Source organism: Rhagoletis pomonella, unplaced genomic scaffold (genome assembly GCF_013731165.1).
Source record: "Rhagoletis pomonella isolate Grant_MI unplaced genomic scaffold, Rhpom_1.0 Rhpom_scaffold_00004, whole genome shotgun sequence".
Taxonomy (NCBI): Eukaryota; Metazoa; Arthropoda; class Insecta; order Diptera; family Tephritidae; genus Rhagoletis; species Rhagoletis pomonella.
This window is the reverse complement of record NW_023458558.1, coordinates 14929369-14952041: the sequence shown is the minus strand read 5'-3', so window position 1 is coordinate 14952041 and position 22673 is coordinate 14929369. Positions and strand designations below refer to the sequence as shown.

The 22673-nt window shown below is 34.9% G+C and overlaps 4 protein-coding genes across 6 annotated transcripts; 2 read left to right on the top strand and 2 right to left on the bottom strand.

Annotated features, from left to right (window-relative positions):
* Positions 1 to 4057: 4057 nt before the first annotated feature.
* On the top strand, positions 4058 to 6182 carry LOC118737095. The gene is made up of 2 exons (XM_036467374.1): positions 4058 to 4166; positions 5243 to 6182. Exon 2 carries the CDS (start codon positions 5378 to 5380, stop codon positions 5654 to 5656), a length of 279 nt encoding a protein of 92 aa, XP_036323267.1. The 5' UTR covers positions 4058 to 4166; positions 5243 to 5377; the 3' UTR covers positions 5657 to 6182.
* On the bottom strand, positions 6061 to 11807 carry LOC118737094 (adipocyte plasma membrane-associated protein). Its single transcript, XM_036467373.1, has 4 exons — positions 11572 to 11807; positions 11284 to 11489; positions 10913 to 11213; positions 6061 to 7990 (listed from the first exon to the last, which is right to left on the bottom strand). The coding sequence occupies exons 1-4, from the start codon at positions 11685 to 11687 to the stop codon at positions 6883 to 6885; spliced, it is 1731 nt and encodes a 576-aa protein (XP_036323266.1). The 5' UTR covers positions 11688 to 11807; the 3' UTR covers positions 6061 to 6882.
* A 3873-nt stretch (positions 11808 to 15680) lies between these two features.
* Positions 15681 to 17469, top strand: LOC118737092 (max-like protein X). 3 transcript variants are annotated; one of them, XM_036467370.1, is made up of 4 exons: positions 15681 to 15818; positions 15871 to 15990; positions 16068 to 16477; positions 16854 to 17469. In XM_036467370.1, the coding sequence occupies exons 1-4, from the start codon at positions 15782 to 15784 to the stop codon at positions 17064 to 17066; spliced, it is 780 nt and encodes a 259-aa protein (XP_036323263.1). In that variant the 5' UTR covers positions 15681 to 15781; the 3' UTR covers positions 17067 to 17469. The 3 variants fall into 3 exon arrangements, with proteins under 3 accessions (XP_036323263.1, XP_036323264.1, XP_036323265.1); XM_036467371.1 differs by having other exon boundaries at positions 15682 to 15818; positions 15892 to 15990; positions 16854 to 17466; XM_036467372.1 differs by having other exon boundaries at positions 15698 to 15818; positions 15888 to 15990; positions 16854 to 17465.
* A 129-nt stretch (positions 17470 to 17598) lies between these two features.
* On the bottom strand, positions 17599 to 22620 carry LOC118737091. The gene is made up of 4 exons (XM_036467369.1): positions 22387 to 22620; positions 20215 to 22311; positions 19475 to 19637; positions 17599 to 19411 (listed from the first exon to the last, which is right to left on the bottom strand). The coding sequence occupies exons 1-4, from the start codon at positions 22471 to 22473 to the stop codon at positions 18267 to 18269; spliced, it is 3492 nt and encodes a 1163-aa protein (XP_036323262.1). The 5' UTR covers positions 22474 to 22620; the 3' UTR covers positions 17599 to 18266.
* Positions 22621 to 22673: the final 53 nt, after the last annotated feature.

The following is a 22673-nucleotide window of genomic DNA, read 5'->3' as shown; positions in this document are numbered from 1 at the left end:
CCCTTCAATTCTTACGTAAAATATGATCCCAAAAGGCTGCAGATCTCCCAGTCAGATGACCGGTCATATGGCCGGCAGATGTCTTGTAGGGAAGTGCATACCCACTGGGAAAATAGGTAAGCACCAAAATTGCCAGCATAACCAACGTCATCTATTAGTGAAACTATAAAATTAACACCTCCGATGATGCCTTACGTTGTAAATGGCAAAATAACGTGGCGCCGAAGTTATTTCCGAGCGCCAAACTACTCCCAATGACTGTTGCTGGTGAGGCATTATTGCCTATTTCCTCACGGGATATGTATGTACGTAGGCACATATGTATTTATGTATGCCCTCTCTTGCCTCATATTTTGACGAAAAAATATGTATGCAAATTCGAGCGCGCTAAGTCATCGCACTCCCCTGGCTAGCTGCCAATCATCTATTTAACAGATTGTGAATTCACAACAACAAACCAATTTATGCTGTTACTGTGCGAATAATTAATTTTAAGTATGTAGACAAAATATACCCAACACTGGATCACAAATTTTAGTTTTTTTTTGTACTCCACATGCCACAATCCAATTTCTATGTAGAATTGCTCGGTGATTCAGAAAATCGAGTTATTTGTTTTTTCTATGGATTCGTTTTCGAAATATTTGCAATTTACCGTTATTCAGCTTAAAAAACAGAGTGGTTTCACTCGAAAACGTATCCATAGAAAGAAAATTAAATCGATTTTCGGAAGCACCGAGTAATTCTACATAGGAATTGGATAGTGGCATCCATAGAACATTTTTGCTGTAAACCAGTGTTATTATTTACTTTACGATATACATTCTGGAGAGCTTCGACTGAACACCCACTTCAGTTTGCTTCTATTTTTATTGTAAACCCTTTTGAATTTATCATTATGTTTTTCGAGTGTTTTTCCGAGTCTTTTTATCTGAGAATCTTCTCTGCAACTCGGAGCAATCAGCTTTGTCCTATGCTATGTAAGTCATTTTTATATTTCATATTTAACCTTCAGACTTTTAAGCACTTTACTATTCACGTGCACCGTCGTAATCATATTACATACTTCACATACAGTATTTTAGAAAATTATGCACACGCCTAGCTGAAGTTAAAGAGGTAATTCTTGTGTATTTATAATACGCATGAAAAAATTAGGCTATCCTTACATTTACAAGTTTCTCAGTAGTACAAATAAATTATCTACTGGAAAACTAATCGAACGCCTTTTTATGCGTATGTATGTATTTTATAGGCGGGGCTATCACTGCATTTATAGTAGTTCGATTTTTCTTGAAATTTATTAATTGCTCTCATTAACTAGCTATCTATCTACGTAGCAATTGGAATGCAGTCATCGAATTTTCGTTGATTTCGTGAAAATCGTACTACGATGGATTCAGTGATAGCCCCGAGAGTCTTAGGTATTGAAGGAAAATAAGCATTTTTATATAAATGATAACTATCGTAGAAACGATATGGTCATACAAGCTAGCTTGGTGGATTCGAGTCCTACCTAAAATCTGTAACGTCACGATTGTGACTGATTGCGATTACAACTTTTTGATTGAATTAACTAAAAGCAATCACATTTATAGATAGATTCGATAAGATCAAAAATGAGATAAAAATACCTTTCATGCTTTGCGCACTCCTCGAGACAAAATGAATACTTTTTTCACAGACTGTATGTAGATATGAACGTACATACATACATACATACATATATATGTAGGTATATATTCATAAACGTAACTCTGTAGTTGCCTGTGACGACATTAACCACATAGTAGCTGACTGAGTCTCATACGCTGACCGGACGTAGACACATATGTATGTATGTACATGAGCTGTTTATTTTGAAAGTGACATAAGTCATTTCCACCTCTTGTGCTGAAATGTTTGATTTGTTCTCTTCTACAATAAATGTTGCCTTTTCATTGCCATCTACCTAGTATTTCTGCGCAGAGGGCAATAAAAAGGCTACATTTTTTTTGTAGAAATGAAAACGCCATTAATACATCTCATCGCCTGGGTAAAAGAATGTCGTATGTTAATTTCGGCGGTCGTATGTTAATTTCGGGGGCAAATCGCGATTGAAGTTTGGAATGCAATTTCTCAAAAACGCCAGGATGGATTTTCTCCAAAGTCTCTGAAAATTTTACTAGTTCACAAAATTCTTAAATTATTTAATTTTTAATGCTTACTGCCAATTAGTTTTGTCGTAAGCGTCATTTGTCCACAATTTGGCAGCCACATTTTATAAAATATGTACGACAAAATGCGATCAAAACTTCTACTAAATTAACGACACTTTTTACTCAATACCTCGGAAACTAAAAGAGGTATCCAAAAATGGAGAACGCAACTTTTAAGATATTAATTAGTTTAATATGACTGCATCACTAATAAAATTTTTACTAAATTATCGAAAAAATTGTAGTCAATATCTCGGCAACTAAAGGAGATATCTAAAAACTGATAACACCAATCGAAAGACCTTATTTCTATATATATATAACTGCATCTATAACTAAAAATCGTCAAAATTGCGCTTACGACAATCTTTTACCCAGGCGACGATCTGTAAATCTTTCTACCAATATAAACTAATGACCAAATTAATGAGAAACCAAATTTGCCTTCGACTGATGAAGTTGAACGGATAACAGATAAATGATCATTGAAGTCAAGCGGCATGAAATGACTTCGGTCACTTTCAAAATAAATGGCTCACATATGTATTAAGATTATGTGAATATGTTTTCATTATCAAGGAGAACGCACGCATCGCTTGCGTGTACTATGGTATATGGCCCAGAAGGAAATCAAGTGTCTTAAACACGTCTGTAGGTAGGTAGTGCTCTCTCTGGAGTGTATGTAGTTGACTGATTAAGATAACTTATCAAATAAATAGAATCTTAAATTTATTTGCTCATGTGCATACATACATATATCTACACTTAATGTACCTACTTATATGCATTTCGTCGTTTAAAGTACAAAACCGCGTACATCCAAGAAAATACAAAACCTCGTATGTGAGGTTGCCAAAATTTTAAAGGAGAGAGTAAAACCTGTCTTATCTCAATACGGTTCTCTCATTTATTCATAATAATCTCTACGTTATATATCTAAATATCGATATTTTGGTATGATTGCATACGACTTTCAAGTCAGGAGATTCCGGTAAGCAAATCGCATTTTTAGCACAAATGTCAGTTACGAAGTTTTGCAGAACCGCGATACGCGGTTTTGTACCTTAAACTACGATATACGTAAATATGTATTTGTAGCGAAAGCCAGATATCTAAAACCTTCTCCATAGACACATCGAGCTGTCATGAACTTTGTTATCGCGTCCGAGTACAAATAAGAGACGTAAAAAAAAACAAAAATCTGAAAAAAATTCCTACAGGCACTTCGTGTGTGACTAGTGCAAATTTTCCATAAGTACGCTGCGACAGTCTGACACTCACACCCATATTCACGTGCTCATCAATCGTGGGTACACTAAGATTACTCTACAATGTAATATTTCTAGGGAAAAAAATCCATAATCATAACACATTGATTTCAAATCGCAACCCATTTCATAGTGTTATTTTTTGGGCGCAAATTTCAAATTTTGAATCATTTTTTAAGATAATTCACATAGAGAGAAAGGAAAAAAATATGTGCAGCAACAAAATTATAACCTGGTAACATGCTCAGAGTTAAATATAAAGACGGCAAGACAAAAGCTCACACTACAGCACAACCACCTTGAGCGTTGTCACCACAAGAGCCCAGTCGGTCTGCGTCGCAAATTTTTTCAAATATACTTAATAAAATTTCGTATGATATACTACAAGTACATATGTATGTATATAAAATAAAAAATATAACATCTCTATGAAGTGGCGGATGTGGTGTACCAATAAAATTACTTAATACTCATAGTATGTGCATGCGGAAAAGTTTTTGCATTGTCTTTGTTGAAATTAAAAATAAAATTATATAAAGGAGGGAAGGAAATCATACTCGTAGAAATAATTTTGAATTTTCGTCGTCGGCGGCAAAGGCTAAAACTCAAGTGGCATATTTTAGTAGCGAAAGAAATTTCAAGAAAAATTTTTGGGAGATACAGCAACACATCGATCAAAAGGCAACAGCAACAGATTGTGGTAAGAATTGTGAACAACAAAGTGAATAAAAAATGTTGGTACAAGAGCGAAATTTTGAAAAAGTTTTTAAATTTGCGTTTTTGAATATCAATGAAGGTAGTTTACTAAACGCAACCTAAACTTTTATTCGAAGAGAAATTGTACAGTCAATATTTTATAAAACGGAAATTTTGAATTATAGATTTTTTTTTTTAAATAAGCATGTTAACATTTATTTACAGTTTCCAAAACAAAATGCATACATAATTATATTGAATTGAAGTAAAATAAAACAAAATCTAATAGAATAATATTAAATTCAAAAAATGGAAGTGAAAGAAAACAAAATAAAACAAAATTCAATTAACTAAAATAATATGAAACATATATAAATATAATACAATACAAGTAATTTTTAAGCAATAGACAAAACCGACTTAAATTCTCATACATAAAAATAACAAAAAAAAAATATTCCGACGAACTGATAACCTCCTCCTTTTTTGGAAGTCGGTTATAAACAAAATGAAATAAAATATGAAATGAAATTAAATTAAAAGAAACAACAAACAAAATAAAACAAAACAAAATAAAACAGACTAAAATTAATTGGAGTCAATTAAAAAAATAAAAATAAAAATATTAAACTAAGTTAAATTGTATTTCTTTCAATTAAATTAAATTAAATTTAAATAATATAAATTAGTCAAATAAAGTTGAACTAAATAAAATTGGCTACATACAAATAAAATTAAAGTTCACGCACAAGTATACTGATGAAACGGATTTTTAATAGTTGACAGAACTTGAAATAAAAGATTTTGTATATTTCAAATTAACTAATTTATTATGTACGACTTGCACAAACGTGTGTCTTTTTTTGTATTACTGCTATCACCTTCTGTGCACATACGACACATAGTACACACACTTATGTAAGGTGGACAACAGACGCTACGCTACAGTTTTTGCCTTATAGTAATTAAATAAAACATTAACTAGCTAATTTTAAACATATAAACATACATATTTAAAATACGATGAATCACTTAATGGTTGGCAAGTATTTAAAAATTTTGGTAACATTTCCATTTCAGCATCAACGCCCCCAGCAAGTAATCTCGTCCGACTTGAATGCTAGAAAGCAAGCGTATACAATTAACTGCAAATACTATTAGAGATTAATTTGCATATATACTCACACTCACCTTGCTCACACACTAATCCCTCAAATGGCTTCGACTAAGCAATCAAGACATGAACACGCTGGCGAATATGATGGCGAGCCCGGCTGTCATACACTGCACGAGGTTAACGCCATGTTCCGCCACTATTGGGACCCTACAAAATATTGGACATGTGAGGAACAAGGACGTCCAGCCAAACTACAACGCTGTCCACAATCTCATCTGTACATGGATTCACAAAACCAATGCGTTATGTATACCGAATGGAAATGGACAGATCCCGCCGAGCCGCCAAGCCGTCCGAAAAGCGCAAAAAGCACGTGAGATCGCTTGGAATGAATTTGATTTACAAAAGCAATTAATAGAAATGAAAGCTAAACGAAACGTGATTTGAGCTAGCACATGCATGCGCCAATACCTATGTACTTACATACATGCACAGTTAGATAATCAGCCGATAGTGTTGTTCGTGCTGCTTCGATGCTTGTACATATGTACATGTATACATGATAGATAAGATTGTAGATATATTTATACTTATAAGTATGCCGCAAATTTGTCAATGTGATGTAACAGTTCAGCAAAAACTTAGATAAGTTAACTCGAACACACCATAGTATATGTGTATGTATTTAAATATAGCCGATGACTGAACATTTGTTTTAAGTAAACAAATTTTGGATATTATTAATTAAATATTAAAAACTGCCGAGTAATTATGTAGGTAGTTCGTTTAAAAATGAATTATGCTTTATTTAATTTTAAAGAAATATTTATAGTTGTACAATTTAAAGGAAATAGTTTATGAAAAAACGCTTATTAAATACATAAATCATAGAAAATCTCAAAATCAGTACATGAAGTTTACTTTATTATATCTCTCAAAAGTAAGATTTCGCATATTTAATGAGGGGAAAAGGAATTCATATCAAGTTTTTAAATTATACGAATTTTGTGGAAATATACATATTCATTATATTAAGTTAGTACACTCGAGTACTAAATAAACTTAGTAGAACCAAAAGAGTTTCAAATTTTGTTCGAGCACAGATTCAATAATATGGTTTTCACAAAGATCCGCTGTAACTCTAGTCTTATACATACATAACTACCTTCTAAACCAACTGAGTTTACTGAATTATAACAAATTTTTTTTTTTTTCCGCGCGCAAAAAATTTCTAAAAACCCTTTTGCATGCATTTGGGTGGAATGTATGGTTGTGGTTTTCACAATCAAAATTAAGTTCTAGCTGTATATTAGACTTGCAATACTAATTGGAATGTATTCAATTATGAGCTATCATAAACAATCCTCAAAATCTTAAGCGGAATCATGCTGCAGTAATATTCTTAGCTTCGGCGGTGCGCTCCGGATGCGTGAAGCTTAACTCTGTTTACTCTGAATCGCTATACGTTTTATATTTACTAGATTATTGCTAATTTCATTGCTGCAAGCAATATTGTTACATGCCGGCGAATGTTGATGTTGGTATGTAAGTATTTGTTCGACACCTGGGATGGCTGATGATGAGTTAGTGGGTGTTAGTTTATTTAAAGTTCGATGTGTTCACCCGTTTTGGTGATCACTTTAAGTTTGTCGAATTTAGGTGGTTTGGTATCATTTGGTATTTCTTCCTTAATCGGTGCGGGTTGCTTGGGCGGCACACGCTTCGGCGCTGTGGTGGTTGTGGTAGGTCGAGGTGTCGTAGATGTAGACTTCGCTTTTGGTGTACCGGGCGCAGTTTTAGGTGCTGCACTAGACGGTTTTTTTGTCGTAGTCGTTGTAGTTGTTGGCGGTGTACGTGTCGTGGTTGTTGTAGGTTTACTAGTAGTTTTAGTCGGTTTCGAAGTAGTTGTAGTAGGTCGAGGCGTCGTTGTTGTGGGTCTTGGCGTAGTAGTAGTTGTAGTAGTCGATTGCGACGTCGTAGTTAGTGGTTTAGTAGCAGCAGCGGGCTTAGGCTTACTAGTTGTAGTTTGTGGCTTAACAGAAGCTTCCATTCCAACTCCTTCATACCTCACATTTCTGATTTTGACGTCCGGCTGTTTGCTGGCTCTCGGAGATTTTACACGTGCCAAAAATCGATTGAAGGGTGAACCAAGATAGAGATGGTCGTTAAATTCCAAGACATGCGACACTGCGCCCACGGACCTATCGGAGCCGTGCAATGAACCAACGATATTACCATTCCAATCCACTCTCACGATGGTGGCACGTTTGTGTGCCAATATGAGTACACTCTCACAATGTCCAATAAAATGAATAAACTTTTGTGTCAACTTATTTGGATATGCGTTGTTAATTAAACGGAATGGTAGTTCGAAGAGATTAAGCAAACGTGCTAAGAAAAGTCGAATGTTAGGAAAGTTGGAGAACAAATTAAAGGCGCTTGGATGTTCACTATCAACAGCCATTATCAGTGGAACCCAAATGCCTTCTGCATCCGGAGTCAAATTATCGGGTAGACCAGGTAGACCTTCTACAAACACCTCGCTTTGTCCTGCCTTGGGACCTTTCAAGTAGTACTTAATCAAACGCATGGCTCCAGTTTCGGAAACAATGATGAAATCCTCGTCGGGGCTCAGTGCCAAACCGTTAGCAAAGAACAATTCGTCTAGTAGTACGGTACTAACGTTGGCAGCGCGATTGTATTTAAAAAGGCTGAGAATTAAAAAAATTTATATATTTTAAGATTTAAAAAAGCAATAAAATCAAAACTATAAGTACATAATTATTATTATTTTTTTCTTAGATTAAAATGTTATTCAGATGACCTTCATATGCACCAATTTATGTAGAAATGTTAGTTTGTCAAGTTTTACAACCTGATCCCTGCCAAACATCACATTCTCACATACATACATAAATACATATATACATATGTATTAAGAATTGAAAGCAATTTTAGGCGATAGGTAAAATTCAATATGGGCAACCCCATGGTCTAGAACGCGACATTCGTACGCCTTGCGATGCAGAAAAATAAAGCAACCGCCAATTATATGTTGTTTTTTTTATGTTTCGATAGCATTTTAGAGGCAATATCTTTTGTACCAGGGACCGTAAATAACAGTTCCATTTTTGCAATAGTTAAACTTGGCCAGATATTTTTAAGTGAAAAATATAAGTATTTTCCTAATAATAAACAAACAGCTTATCCAAATTAAATAAGCTTGGTATCAACTGAAAGAGGACTAAAGTAGCTTTATATTTGAAATGTTTAAACGTGCAAAGCCAGCCGAAAGCCAGCTATTGAATAATATTTCAATAAAAAATGTTTTAATTTCTGTTTAAAAGCTATTTAAGTTCTCTTTCATTTGGCACCAAATTTTTTTAATTTGGATAAGCGATTTGTTTACTACCCGTACATAACAAATATCTGGCCAAGTTTAACTGTTAAAAAAAAAAAAAACTGCTATTTACGGTCCGTGTTTTGTACAAAAGGTAGGTTCTGTCGATCTTCTGTTTCCAATATATTGGCAAACAACGTGGGATCAACAACGCGACAAAAAATGGAAGTTGTTCTCGACTGCATATAGAAATATGCAAAAATCCTCGAAACGCACCATAAAAATTTAAAGTGGTTTATTTAAAACTAAAATAGATTCATTTCCCTTTATTATGGTAATTGTCATATTAGAAAATTTGTATTCACTTTTTTTTTTAGCTTAAGGGCGAATTTAGGCGACATCTACCACGCGACATTTTTTACGTGACGTTTGTAAAAACAATTAGTATATATTCTTTATACTTTGACTTCAGCGCCAATCCAAGGTCAATTTTTTGAAAATCTATGCCTTATTACGTTTCAATTAGATACGCCAAATTCGAACCAAATCGGACCATAAATACGGGGTTTCAAAATATCTCGACACTGGTGCCACCTAGCAACACTATTTTTCGCAAAAATGTCTTCTTTCTGTTCGTCAGGAAAAGCCAGCAACAAAATTCAGGGAATAAGGTATCTTACTCTCATAGAGAGACACTTACAAAGTTTAGCGCTAACAGGACTTTGCAGAAATTTGCAAGTTCCGCTGCCAGCTGGCGTCCACGGTTGCATTTCGAACATAATAATTTTCTTAATTACTTTAAGGGCAATTTTTTCAGTGCACGGCCGTGGTTTAAACTAAGTTTAAACGCCCGATCTGGCTGGTTTAAACTAAGATCAGCCAATCAAATGCCAGCCAGCTGTTCAGTTTAAACTCAGTTTATTTAATCTAAGTTTAAACTGGCATTGAAAAACTGGCCCTTAGTGGAAAAACACAAGACCTATACATATACATACATATTTTATGTCATTCTGACTTTATTCAACATACGCTTCAATTTCTTTGTGTCGGATTTCCTATATCCGACTCCGATTACGAGTGAGTACAACTCTTTCAGCCCAGTACCTTACAAAATATTGGAACTAATTAAATTAATTAAGTAAACAAATATTTGCATACTTCTTTCATTAGTAAATCGCAATAAGATTGTACATTTTTAAATTTTACAAACTTGTTTATTCAAATTGTTGTTGACCAAAAATACAATCGTGTGCCGCGATCCTGCTTACAAATTCTTGCTGGCAAAAATTTTCCCAGCATGAATTTGTAATGTCCCTCTAAAGAAAATGCCAAAATTTTGCTCTCCCTGGCAAGTATTTCAAGTTGTTTGTCCAAACGAACGCGATTTGGTTACAATTGGTACAAGCTTGCACAAGTTTTTTTCATAGAGAACAGAACTATAACCAGTATATATTTTAAAAAGCAGTCAAATGGGCCCATAAATACGTTAGATACATATATTTGCTTTATTTTTTCGCGGCAGACCTTCCGATGGAAACACCCATATTGGTTCAATATTGCCAAATATCCACTAATTCGATGCGACCAGTTTGAGGGACACTAGATATTTATTATTATGATTTAGGTGTCTCTCACATTTTTTTTACTATTACTACTATTTAGTATGTTTTTTTAATAACCGGTCTGTTTATCAGTTTATCTGGCTATGTTTATATTTTTACTGAATACTGTCCCTTTGGACAGACTCAGTTGAAGTTACCCACTTCCTGGGCATGAGCAAACTCGAGCCGGGTTTAGAAGTCACTGCAACAACAACAACTAGAGGATAATAATTTTTAACCAGACAACCAGGCAGGTGTGAATATATTAATTGTATATGATCCGCATGATTTTGAGATATTTTGTATGTTATTAATATAAAATCATATAAGTATATACATATTTATATTAACGTTAACCAGTCGGCAAAATCAGAAAAGAAGAGGCCGTCTACATATGTGCACATTTGTGTCTAAAACACTAATTTTTTGGAGACCTTCAAAATATCAACAATTTCGGCGTCAATATGACGTCATCTAATACCTTGAGGAAATTATTATTTACGGAACAATAGAACGTGCTTACTTGTTGGCATTAGTCCAATATAAAAAAAATGCGCACTATTACATGCTAATAAAAAACCGGTTTTGCCTATTATCTATACTTAAATCTTTTTCTTCTCTATGTGTGCATTGATTAAATCAGAAACTTTCATTTGCATTATTAGTTCATATAAAGTTAAAAATCCACTTACCGACCAGAGGGATTCACAAAAGAGGTGTATACCAAATCAAGAAGCAAGAAATCGGAACTTGAATCAGTCCAATAGATGTCACCTTTCTGATCCACAGCAACTGTGTTGAAAATTTTAGGTTTGCGATTTATACCTTTGCCTGGTTGTTCTTGTTGTGGAGATACCAGCAATTTCTTTTCATTGGTGTTAAGATTTACCTCCCATATTCCATAATATGCGTCGGATACAATTAAATTATTACCTTTCGTATCAAAGGCAAGTCCTAAAGGTCGACCGCAACGTGCTTCTTCAAATATGTCTTCTAAAAATTTAGAAAAAAAAACATAATCACTTAGCAACCAAAACGATTTCTAACTTGGAAAATGACTTACCACAGGGCTGTCCAATTTTCGCAACATGAGTTACATGGTCGGCAGTCAATTTAATAACCTCACCGCCATGAATGCCGGTATAAATCTCATTTTTACGAGCAATAAGACACTCTGGTCCATAGACACGCCCTTCCAAGAGGCGTTCACCACCATCTAGGTGCTGATTAGGCTCCAAGGCGCCTTTTAACTCTTTAGCTGGTGTTACACTGCAATGATTTCAAAAGTTTTTATTTGAATAAGTAATTGAATAGTCGAGATAAAACTTTGGAGTCCAAAGTTTGGACTTACTGAAATTCTTTATAAGGGAAAGTGGTACGCGGTGGCAGACCCGGCAGCAAGATTACGATCAGAAAAAATATCATAAAATTCATAAGTCTAACACGAATAGCATGTAGCAGACCCATGTTGCTGGTTAATGTTAAACGATGCCAATACTAAAGTTTTATTAAAATCTTATTAAATTGTACAATTAATTGTACAAAAACCAGCGACTTTATCAAAAACCACTCAATCACTTTGAAATATTCGGCCAGCGACACGAAGGCAATTTCACTACCAATGTTACCTTATCGGTCGAACCTTGAAAAACTTTTTACCTTTGTTTACAGCATGTAACACATGAACGTAATTATAGTTAAAGGAAGTTCTCGAATAATTTGGGGGATTCACAATGATATTGTTGTATGCCGTAAACTTTAAACACCTTAAAAAATATATTAACGGGGTTCGCAAAGTACCATCAAAGTCATATTATGAATTTTTGCAGTGTTAGAAAATAGTTGGTTGTCATATCTTGCTCTCTAAGCATTTATTCAGCTTTTAAAGCTTACGACATACAACAATAAGACACTTTGGACACCGTTGCGAAGCCCTAAATTGTAAAGAGGCGTTTTAATTATTATTTTTATTTTTACAAACGAACTTAGAAGGTTTAAAGTTTAAGATTTAAGGTTTAAAAGATATATAAATTTAAGCATAATTTTAGCCCTCGATCGTTTTCGTCAATCTAAATACGCTTAATCCATAGGGACAGAAGCTTTAGCTGAGTGAGTTTAGGGGGCATGTGAAGAAATGTTTCGAGTTGTGGAGTGTATCTTCCCATGCTAGGCACTCGGTGGACCCATGTGTATCTAACTATTGAAGTATTGTGGTTATCGTCCTGTTTAACTATGCCAATACAATGTACGAGAAAAACTAACTGTAGAGTTAAGTTGAATTTGAAAATTAATTAATAAATAACTATTCGAGTTTTCGTCACCAACAGTTAAAATAAAATGACAAACAGAAAACATTTTGAGCCATTAAAAAAACATTTGTATCAAATTCTTTTAATTAAAGTTAAATCTGTTAACGCAGAAACGGTATGATACATTTCGGTACATTTAATAAAAATAAACGCACTGGCAACGTCATTCATAAGTCAGCTGTTTGTTATCGAAACAAAACAGGTGAATTGCATGGTTGCATAAGCAACGTACTAAAAGGCCCGTTTCTTAACTTTTTATGGCTGATGACAGCAGATTGGTGAAGAGTAGTTTTCCTCACAGAGATCGAAAGAAAAAGGAAAGAAACGAAAATTAGCAAAAATTTGCAATCACTGTATATACACACACATATATTCAAATGCATGTACAAATACTAAAATTCTGCAATATTTCAATGTGTTTTGATAACGATGCACTTATTTTGTTTTATTAAAACGAATTAAAATAAACTTGTCAACTTTTTCCATACGGGTTTTGAACAGCTGCTTTTTAAACATATGACAGCAAATTTCGCCAGCAGAAATTTCCAGCTCTCTCGTTTTTTACGCTCCCTTTTTGGCTCCCTTCTGCAAATTTTTTGTGTTAAGAAACGCTTTCCAGTAGAATCCAGTAAAAATTTTGAAAAATTTTTCGTTGTGAAACACAGCTATATACATGAAATGGACAGTGATGGAAAATAATTCAGTTTTTTATAGCACCATATTTTTGCAAGTAACCTTTTTAAATAAAATAGATACTTCATATTGGTAAAAGTCCTTTAAAAACTGTTTTACGCGTACAAAATTGCCTATAGTTCTAACATTACAAATAAAAAAATATACCCCTTTGCTGGTAATTTTTAATAAATAATAAGGTAGAGGAAAAAGTATTTTGTTTGTACCCAGCAAGATCCACCTAACGCATTTTCAATACACTTACAAAATTGTCAATAAAACTCAAAACATTTCAATATTAACAACATCCATCATATGCCATTCTTTGGGTTTTATAAAACGTTATTAATCGCATAATAATATTTGATTGAAAAGAGACAACTACATATGGGATAATATAATGGTGAATTCCACGTAAAAGAAAGTCAATACGGCTCACACGTGAAATGATTATGCGTTTGGCAGTACTGTCGTCCCTAAATTGGAGAGCTAAGCGTTGCATTTTGCATTGTTAATGAGGGTGAGCGCGCGCCATCCCCAATTCAACGCGGCGCAAATTTCAACGTTTTCTCATTCCCTCTCGTTTTTATTCTCGTTTCCTCCTTCACTTTTTTGTCCTTTCTCTTTCTTTGCGTCTTCTGCATCCAACTTTAACACGTAACGCCCTGTCAAAAATGAAAATTCCATTTACTCAGCGCTAGTGCCGCGTTATTGTGGGATGCTCCATACAAATTGTACAGGCATGAGGCTTTTTGACAGTTGTTTGCCGCTTGACGCGCCAATTTAGGGACGGCAGTTAGTTAACTTATAGGGTTCTTACTGGGTATATGCTTCAAAACTGGAGTTGCAAATTTTGGTTGGTAACAAGGTACATTGAACAGGTAGTATCAGTAGAGCAGCTGATTTGATTTATTTTCAAATTATTTGGTCTCGAAAATGTCAAATATTTTTAATTTTTTTTCACAAAAATTCTGAATTGTTAAAATCCATTTGCATGTGAAACCTTTTTTCATGCAAAACAAGCGATTGAATAGCAGCTTTTGGAACGTTCGCCCAACTCAGCAGCACGACCGCTGATTACTGGGCCTTGCAAAGGATGGATCAATGCATCGAGAAGCAAACAAATTTACTAGGAAAGAAAGTTGCATCAATTTTTATTTTTTCCAATTTCAATTTTTTATTTTTTATAATTTTTTGTATTTCACATGGCACGCTTTGATTTAGAAGAAAAAATTCATAACAGTTTTTGACACTTTCGATACCAGAAGCAACAACAAAATACACGCAAATGTTGTTTTTGCTCTACTGATACTACCTGTTTAATGTGCCTTGGTTGGTAACATCGATGTTTCGATCCATCAGAGAGAAAAAAATTTCGGCTAAAGAGCATTGCCAGAGAAACATCGATATATCGACGGATTCCGATGTTATATAATTTGTTAAGTTCTACATAAATTTAAAACAAATTTGAGTACGTTAATAATTATGATTAATATTATTTTTTCAAAAAGGTATAAATAATAATTAGAGCGGAGTAGAGTCTTCATTCCTTTACCATAAACTAATGCAAAGCGCCCTTTAAGGATTTATATAAAAAACAAGCCGCATGTACTCGCGCCAAAAAGAGTGAGAGGAAATTTCAATTGACAGCACTGACAAATGAATACATACACAACCCAAAAAAATTGAATACATACATACAAAACAATTCAAGTTTTTGTATTGAATTTTTTGTTTAAAATTTCTTGTTCTCTTTTCACTAGGGTTTGTTTGCACATTATCTTCTCTGTGCGAATTGATCGTGGTAGATACGGATCTGAATAAGCGACTGGAACACGGCTGTTTGTAAAAAGCATACGATTTCAAACTCGCGTAAATGTACATTTGTTGAACGCGATAGCGTGAAGGCTCTGCGAAAAAATACGTCCGAGAGTGCTAAATATTGCATTTTAAATGCAGCAAAAACGCTGCATAAGGGAGGCGATTTTGTAAAGAGAGAGCAAGAAAACTCTTCTAAGCAATCTTTTTATTATTGAATCATGAATATAAACTCCTTACTTTCCAACAAAAAACCTTATTTGATAGTAAATTCCAAATATTTAAAAAGTATTTCGAATAAGAACTTATAACTTGTTTACCATCTGCAACACTGACGAAGTGGCAACCATCTATAGAAGGAAGCAATCAGTTGACACGGAAAAGTCTAAATTCCGCAGATTTCTGCGCCACGGGCTACAACTACAGAAAAATTCTGCGTTGTTGACTTGTCATTTACATGGCGCTCTGGTAAGACAGATCGTGTCAGCTTACTCGGGTTTACGTTCCGGTAGGTTACGTTCTGGACTAATTCCACATTTAGGTTTTAGTACACTAGATTTTCTTATAGCTCAGTTATGCATACTTTGCACTGCAGTGCAAAACATATTTTTGGTAGGTTTTGGTTGCTTTTGGTAGGAAAAAATATTTGGCCACGGCAACACTGTTTGGTGTCGTGTTTTCGTTGCGTTTTTCGCTTACGTGAATTATATGCTGATTATTTGATGTGTAAAGTGTTAAAATTAAAGTGTTTTATTAATAAAAATGGCGGAAAATCTTAGCTCCGCACAAAGCGAGTTTGGTAAATTTTTATGACTTGTAAATATTTAGGTTTATACAAGTAATACTAACAGGTAATAATACGCGCCAGAAAGACGACGACTCCATGGCAATGGACCACGATGCAGACCCAAATACGCAAGAGAGTCGAGATGATAGCACACACACGCCAAATTCATCAGCTCATAACACAGGTGGGTTTAAAAATTTTCCACTAGTAAAATTCATTTCCATACCTGCATATATGTGTATTTTTTGTTAATTTACCCAGATGAGGACGATGACAGCGGTGATGGACGTAATAGCACAGCACATGCTTCATCGTCGACTCTAAGCTATAAAGAAAGACGTCGCGAAGCTCATACTCAAGCTGAGCAAAAACGTCGGGATGCCATTAAGAAAGGCTACGATAGCCTTCAAGAGTTAGTGCCGACATGCCAACAAAATGATTCAGCATCGGGTTATAAGTTGAGTAAAGCGCTTATTTTGCAAAAATCAATCGACTATATTGGCTATCTAAACTTACAAAAAAAGAAGCAAGAAGAAGAAGGTGCTGCCTTGCAGAAAGAAGTCGCTGCACTACGCATAATACAACATAGTTATGAGCATATGTTGCAACATCAGCAAGCTAATCCTGGTCCCGAAGAAGCACGTCTGACCGACGAAGCAAAATTTCAAGTGGTAAATATTTAAGAACTTTGAATATTCTAAAGTATATAAAAAAATTTTCCATAAGTACGTGTACTCAGGTATTTCTTATAATTATGTTGTAATGAATATAGAAGAGCAAAAATAGATTATATCACTTAACAGATAGTGAGTGCTTGGGTTAAAGCATAAACAGACGCAGCGTTGATCCGGATCAACTCGGGAATTAACTGCAGTTGATCCGGATTAAGTCCGAGTTAATCCGGATCAACGCTGCCCTCTGTTTTAAGCTTTTAGGTATTGGTTCTGCGCTTCAAGTGAAGGTGCTTCCATGCATAATAATGGCGCGTCTCATTCTTATTCCTTCATGTTAACAAATTTTCGTTTATCTTACACATACTGTTTATAGTTCCAGGCAATTATGGATGAAATGTTCAACACATTCCAGCATATACCAATGGATAATTTCAAGCAGCTCACAACAGGGGTCATACCGTGGTTAGAGGAGTACTGCAAGCCACATATTTTGCGCAGCATACTAAGTCGCACATTGCAACAAATGTCTCAATCACAAGCGCAAGAAAAGCAAAAGCAGCAGCAAGACAACGAAGGATTTAGTTGATTTACTAGCAGGTGTCGGAGGCGCTATGAGCCTCATGGATAACTAGATTTGACGCGGCTAATAATTATCTAGACTTAACTTGTTTGAATTAGTGATATTTTACTCCGGGATTCATGTTAATAACTTTTATTTGGTTACAAGCATTTGTCAATTTTTAAGCCAAATAGTAAAACTCCTTTTTTATAGTTTAGTTAAATTGTATGTCTTAAGTTCTCGGTCTTTCCCCAAACACACTGTGTAATAATGTTTGGATATCATTAGTATCGTTTTAAATGTTATATGTATACTTGCTGGTAAATCGTTTAGTTATCATTACAATTGTGCTAGTTCATACACTGGCGGCAGAAATTATAGAAACGTCTTATTTAGATCAGTTTTGGCTACATATATATATATTTTTTTTTAATGTTTAATGTTTTTTATAAAAGTGTTCCTCATTATATAACAAAACTGCATATAAATGCGCATTTCGAAAATTTTAAAGTTCAACAAACTTTCATCTAAATTTTAAACTTTTTATGCTGAATTTCTAAAACAATTTTAGGTATGCAGTTTTATAGTCCATACAATTTTAGTACGATGAAGTGCAAGTCTTATGTGGCTAAAAATTACTTTTTTTAGCTGACGGTGTTGTGATTTTTCATTTTCCTCAACGCCAGTTTTCATAAATTGCACTTGTAAAAAAAAAAATCGAAAAAATGCGGCGGCAAAAAAAATTTTGTAGCCACTTGAAACTTGCACTAAAATTTAATGAGTTTTAAAACGGCATACATAAAAATTCTGAACAAAAAGTTTAAAATTTGGGTAAATTTTTCTAATTTTTTCAAAGTTTGAAATTCGCATTTATGTATGTACATATATGCAGTTTATTAGACTTGTAAAAAATATTCAATAAACAAAAACAAGTCAGTTAAAATAAAGCGTTTATATTATTTCTGCCTCCAGTGTATGTGTGTAAACATTAAAGTTAATTTGGTAAGGGGTAAAAACCAATAGAAAATGCATTCGAATTTCGTTTTTTTTTAGTTTTATCTCTAACAGCTTCAGAAATAAAATCGATGCCTTATTGCGACATTTTATCTTACCTATTGATTTTCAACTTAGTCTTAATTACATACGAATTTGTATAGTAAATAATAAAATTTAAAACTAAAGCCTCTAACTAATCATTAAGTTCATAATTATTAGTATTTTATTTTTCTAATTATACTTAGCGCTAAATTTGGATGCACTGACTTGGAATTCATCATAACCAATTGAGTCTTCCTCCACAGTTGTTTGCAATAATTGTTGCGCAATCTTCGAGTGACAGTCAGTACCTACCAATAACAACAAATCCATTAGCTTGCTTAATGTGTAGGGTTTGTATTGTGGTATTAATTCCAAACTGGCCAAATATGACTGTAATTTCTGTATGAAATTCTTTGTTTCCGCGTCGTTAATATGCATACTTTCATGTCGAATACGTAATACGCCTTCAACTAGCGTAAAAATTAAGCCTAAGAATAAATTTTCGTCCGATATGAGATGAAGTATGCTAGAAATACTCAAAAGCGCACTAGGCAATTCGTGGCTAAAGTCGTGAGCACGTACAAAACACAATGCAGCCAATTTCCTTACACTTTCACAGCGATGTGCCAATAAACGCCACATTTGTTGGCGAATACGTTGTAAGAACGAACATTCATAAGGTTCAGTTTGTTTTGGTAGGTGTTTTACTTTCGATAGGAACCCCAATAATAGCACTGTGGTACGTGTACTTTGGTTGCATTTGGCTTCAAAATAATTTAGTAAACAGTCGCAAGCTGTTGGCAGTTTCCGTATGATTTCATCATATGTAATATCATTGTTTCCATTTCCAACTGCATCGTCAAGGTCTTTTGCTGGTGTTTGCCCAACAATTTTCGGTATAAGTGCGCCAAATAACTGAAGTGCAGCATTGAATTCTGTCCACTCTGGATGTTCAATACGCTTTAAAGCAACCAATAGCATTTCATTGTAATAATGTGAGGTGGCATCACGCAATTCCGTATCTCGTACCAATACACCAAGGTAGTGTAGTAATAGGGTTTCAAAACGATCATAATTATCTGCATCAGAAGCGTTATTTAAACGTTTCTCATTAATTAGACGTATACATTTTTCCATTACACGCTTTAGCAGAGGCCTGGAACGCTGTTGTTCATTTTTAACAATGTGCAACATCATAAGGGAGTACCCTGCACCACGGCGTGTAACGCTCACTTGTTTGGTGTTGTCGAACAACAGATCCAAACATTTGTAAAGCAAAAGATAACCTTCTGAAGCCGGCAAGCAGTTCGCCGTAATACATCTGGTAAGCTTACCTAGAGAAGGAACACTGTTATAGAATTTAAAGTGCTTAATTGTCAGCGCAAACAGGAACTCACCTATGCTCACACCTGCCGCTTCAATGGCGCCTTTGTGTCTACAGCGCGTAAGTACCGTTACATGTATCTCCAAGCAGCGTCCGAGTATGTTCAAGTCACTTTTGTTATGCCTGTTAGTTTCTACATAGCTGATGCCGATTCCCGTCGCCAAATCACAAGCAGCCTACATATTACAAATTGTTAAAATTAACGGATTCTTTGTATGAACATATGCGTCAAAGCTTGATTGATCAAAGAGGAAGAATGATGCATGGAACTAAAACTTGAGCATTAATAGCGCCTTCCTAGTCTACACCCTGACTCGCACTGAAAGCACACAATGTCACCTCAAAGCTGATATGGGACCGTTCTCAACTTGTAATACTCTTCGGATACAGGAGCTCGGTTTGCTTTATTTGTTTGTCGGGAAACGGTGGAATTATGGGCAATGAAGTGGCAAATAATCTTGTCAGAAAACTGGCTACACTGAGATTCATAGGCCAAGAACCCATTATCGGTCTGTGAGGCGAGATTATTATATCCGAACGAGAAAGGAAGTGGTTTACTTTGACCGGTGAATCCTTATGCCAGGACTACGTTTTGTGTACTTAACTAAACAAATCACCTAAATAAAACTAAGATAACGGACGTCGCGAAGTCTCTTAGAAAGTCTGATAAATTACATAAGCCTTATTAGCGATACCTACTTGAACCGCTCCCTCCTCTTAATATTAAACAAATCAAATTTAAATAATAGTTACCTTAAGCGTTAGCCAGAATGACATAAGCAAAAATTTTCGAAGTTCTCGGCTATTAGTTATTTGGTATGCACTTTTTTGCACCACTATTTCCAGACTTTCGTCCATGTCTTGAAAGCTTGCTGCGTTAATACCAGCTTGCATGGGATTAGCTTTGCACACGTTCAAAAAGTCCAAAACTGAATTCACTACTTTTTCCAAAAGATCTAGTAATTTATCTTGCTGCTCCGCGGTTAAATATACATTGCCTTGTACAATCTCATCTACGATATTGATGTATCCTAACAAATGATTGCGTGTCTTACATACGAGCAGTGGATCTACTTGAAATCCTACGAGTTCTTTGTCCAAATTTTCTGTTGCGAAATCTAACAATTCAAAAAGCGATTCGTTATTACCCGTAGACTTGCAACAGTTGACCGTCACTCGCGCGTAGAGTGTACTTAGCACACACTCATCTACATCAGAACGTCGACTGAATTCCTTACATAGGCGAACACTCTGTGCTGCATTTGTGAAATCGATTTGCTGCAAGAGTAACAAAATCAAATCTAATGCGTCGTCGAAGCCCAGAGGATCATCAATTAGTTTGAAAAGTGCTTCAGTTAATTGGGCAGGCTCAAATACTTGTTTTTCAATCAAAAATTGGCCCAGTTTTTTGTTCTGTGCTATGCAGCAATTTTTCGCATTCTTTTCCAAGTGGGTTGCGTACAATGACTTGAGTAGTATTTCCAGCAAGCGCAAGGAAAATATTTTAGACTGATACAACGCACTTCCAATGTCCGTTTCAATTAACAGGTGAATTTGTTTGAAAAATGCTTGAATACTGGTCTCAAGTGTGGTTGTGCCCTCTGCATCATGCAATTTGCTGAAAGCTTTGGCCACATAGTTAATCATAGCAGGCATTTTTCCTAAAATCTCATTTCGAAACGGTGCGTTATCAATGCATTTGTGCTTCTTTATAAATGCGGCCGTGAATTCCAGGCAATCTTCAATGGCAAAATTAGCCACATTGTCCACAATAAATTTAAAAACCAACATCTTTGTTTCTATTTCAAATTGGAAACAGTTTGTTATCAGTTCAGTGCTGATTTTAAAAAAGTGTAGCTTAGATGCTTGGAATATTTGCCGTGAAAACATACTAAAAATTAATGTTGATCGAAAGTAGTCCTGATCAACAGCGCCATCGATTGTGTTTTCCAGAAAATTCGCTATCTCAGGCCGTGTTTGCAGATATTCAAATAATCGATCCTTTTGCTCTATTCGACCAAACCAGTGAGCATTGAAATTCTTGATTTCTTTTGATGTGCCGCGAGTTAATATATCTGCCGACATATCAAGCAGTTCTTGAGAGTTTTGTGAACTTAGCGCCTTTACTAAATGTTGACTAGCAGGTAAGAGGCTTTTATGACTCAAACTTAGACGTACACCTGCATAGAATTCTTGGATAGATCGCTGTGCGCTATCAAGGAACTCATTTATATTATACGTTTTCAATATACAGCTAATTAAATAAAACTTATAACGATTTGTCCACGGCCAGAACTCTAAAATAATTTGAAAATTTTCAAATCCAACAGTTGCTTGCCGACAGCATTTGGTAAAAAGATTCATCGACTCCTCACGCATACCGAATTGATTAGTTTGCAGGCAATGATAGATTTGTTGCAGTGGAATGTTTGCTTCCAGCGTGGGAAATTTCGCCAACAATAAATTAAGTACTTTCAGTATGTATAGAAGACTATTGCAATCTGAGTCAACTGCGTCAGCTAATGCCTTGGTGCATTCATCTAATAACTTTGCTGACTCTTTTGTTTGAGCTTTCAAATCTGTCAGTAACGACGCGTACAGTAACTGAAACCCCCATTCTTCGGAATACACCAACTTCGGTTTCGGCAAAGTGTTTAAGTATGTGTCAGGAAGTTTGTGCTGCTGCATTATTTGGAAATATGCCCGATAAGCCGTATTTAACACAACCTGATTGGCCATAGCTTGTCCGCCAGTCCTTGTTTTTGTGGAACATTCGAACTCGATTACAGCTACAATGTGTTGGATCACATCTTCTAAGTCATCCCTAGTTTTCGCTTTTGTTGCAATTGACTGCAATTGTAAAATATAACAAAAATGTACACTTTTGTTTACATATATACATATGTATAATCGCATGGAACTTACGGGTAAATATTTTATGCACTCTGTGGAATTGGATATATCTTTTACACATTTCGGCAGCTGTCTAATATCAGGATAATTACTTGCCATATTTTAGGGAAGATTTTATCCAGTAGGATCTATTAAATAATTTACCACTAAATGCATATCCAGAGGAAAAATTTTACGGGAGTTTCCGGCCATCAGCTGATTCTGCATCGCCCAGTACAGTATTCATTCAATAGTTCGACTGATTCCATGAGACTATAAAAGCTTAGATTGTTTACGTATTTATGATAGTTCGTAACATA

Excerpts from the sequence above, each read along its gene's own strand:
- LOC118737095 (XM_036467374.1), top strand. The coding sequence starts at position 5,378 with ATGGCTTCGACTAAGCAATCAAGACATGAACACGCTGGCGAATATGAT.
- LOC118737091 (XM_036467369.1), bottom strand. The coding sequence starts at position 22,473 with ATGGCAAGTAATTATCCTGATATTAGACAGCTGCCGAAATGTGTAAAA. Across the intron at positions 22,312-22,386 it reads AGTGCATAAAATATTTACCC|TCAATTGCAACAAAAGCGAA; the intron begins GTAAGTTCCATG and ends TTACAATTGCAG. Across the intron at positions 19,412-19,474 it reads AGCGGCAGGTGTGAGCATAG|GTAAGCTTACCAGATGTATT; the intron begins GTGAGTTCCTGT and ends TTCCTTCTCTAG.
- LOC118737094 (XM_036467373.1), bottom strand. The coding sequence starts at position 11,687 with ATGGGTCTGCTACATGCTATTCGTGTTAGACTTATGAATTTTATGATA. Across the intron at positions 11,490-11,571 it reads TTCCCTTATAAAGAATTTCA|TGTAACACCAGCTAAAGAGT; the intron begins GTAAGTCCAAAC and ends AAATCATTGCAG. Across the intron at positions 7,991-10,912 it reads TTTGTGAATCCCTCTGGTCG|CCTTTTTAAATACAATCGCG; the intron begins GTAAGTGGATTT and ends TTTAATTCTCAG.
- LOC118737092 (XM_036467370.1), top strand. The coding sequence starts at position 15,782 with ATGGCGGAAAATCTTAGCTCCGCACAAAGCGAGTTTG. Across the intron at positions 15,819-15,870 it reads CTCCGCACAAAGCGAGTTTG|GTAATAATACGCGCCAGAAA; the intron begins GTAAATTTTTAT and ends TAATACTAACAG. Across the intron at positions 16,478-16,853 it reads ACGAAGCAAAATTTCAAGTG|TTCCAGGCAATTATGGATGA; the intron begins GTAAATATTTAA and ends TACTGTTTATAG.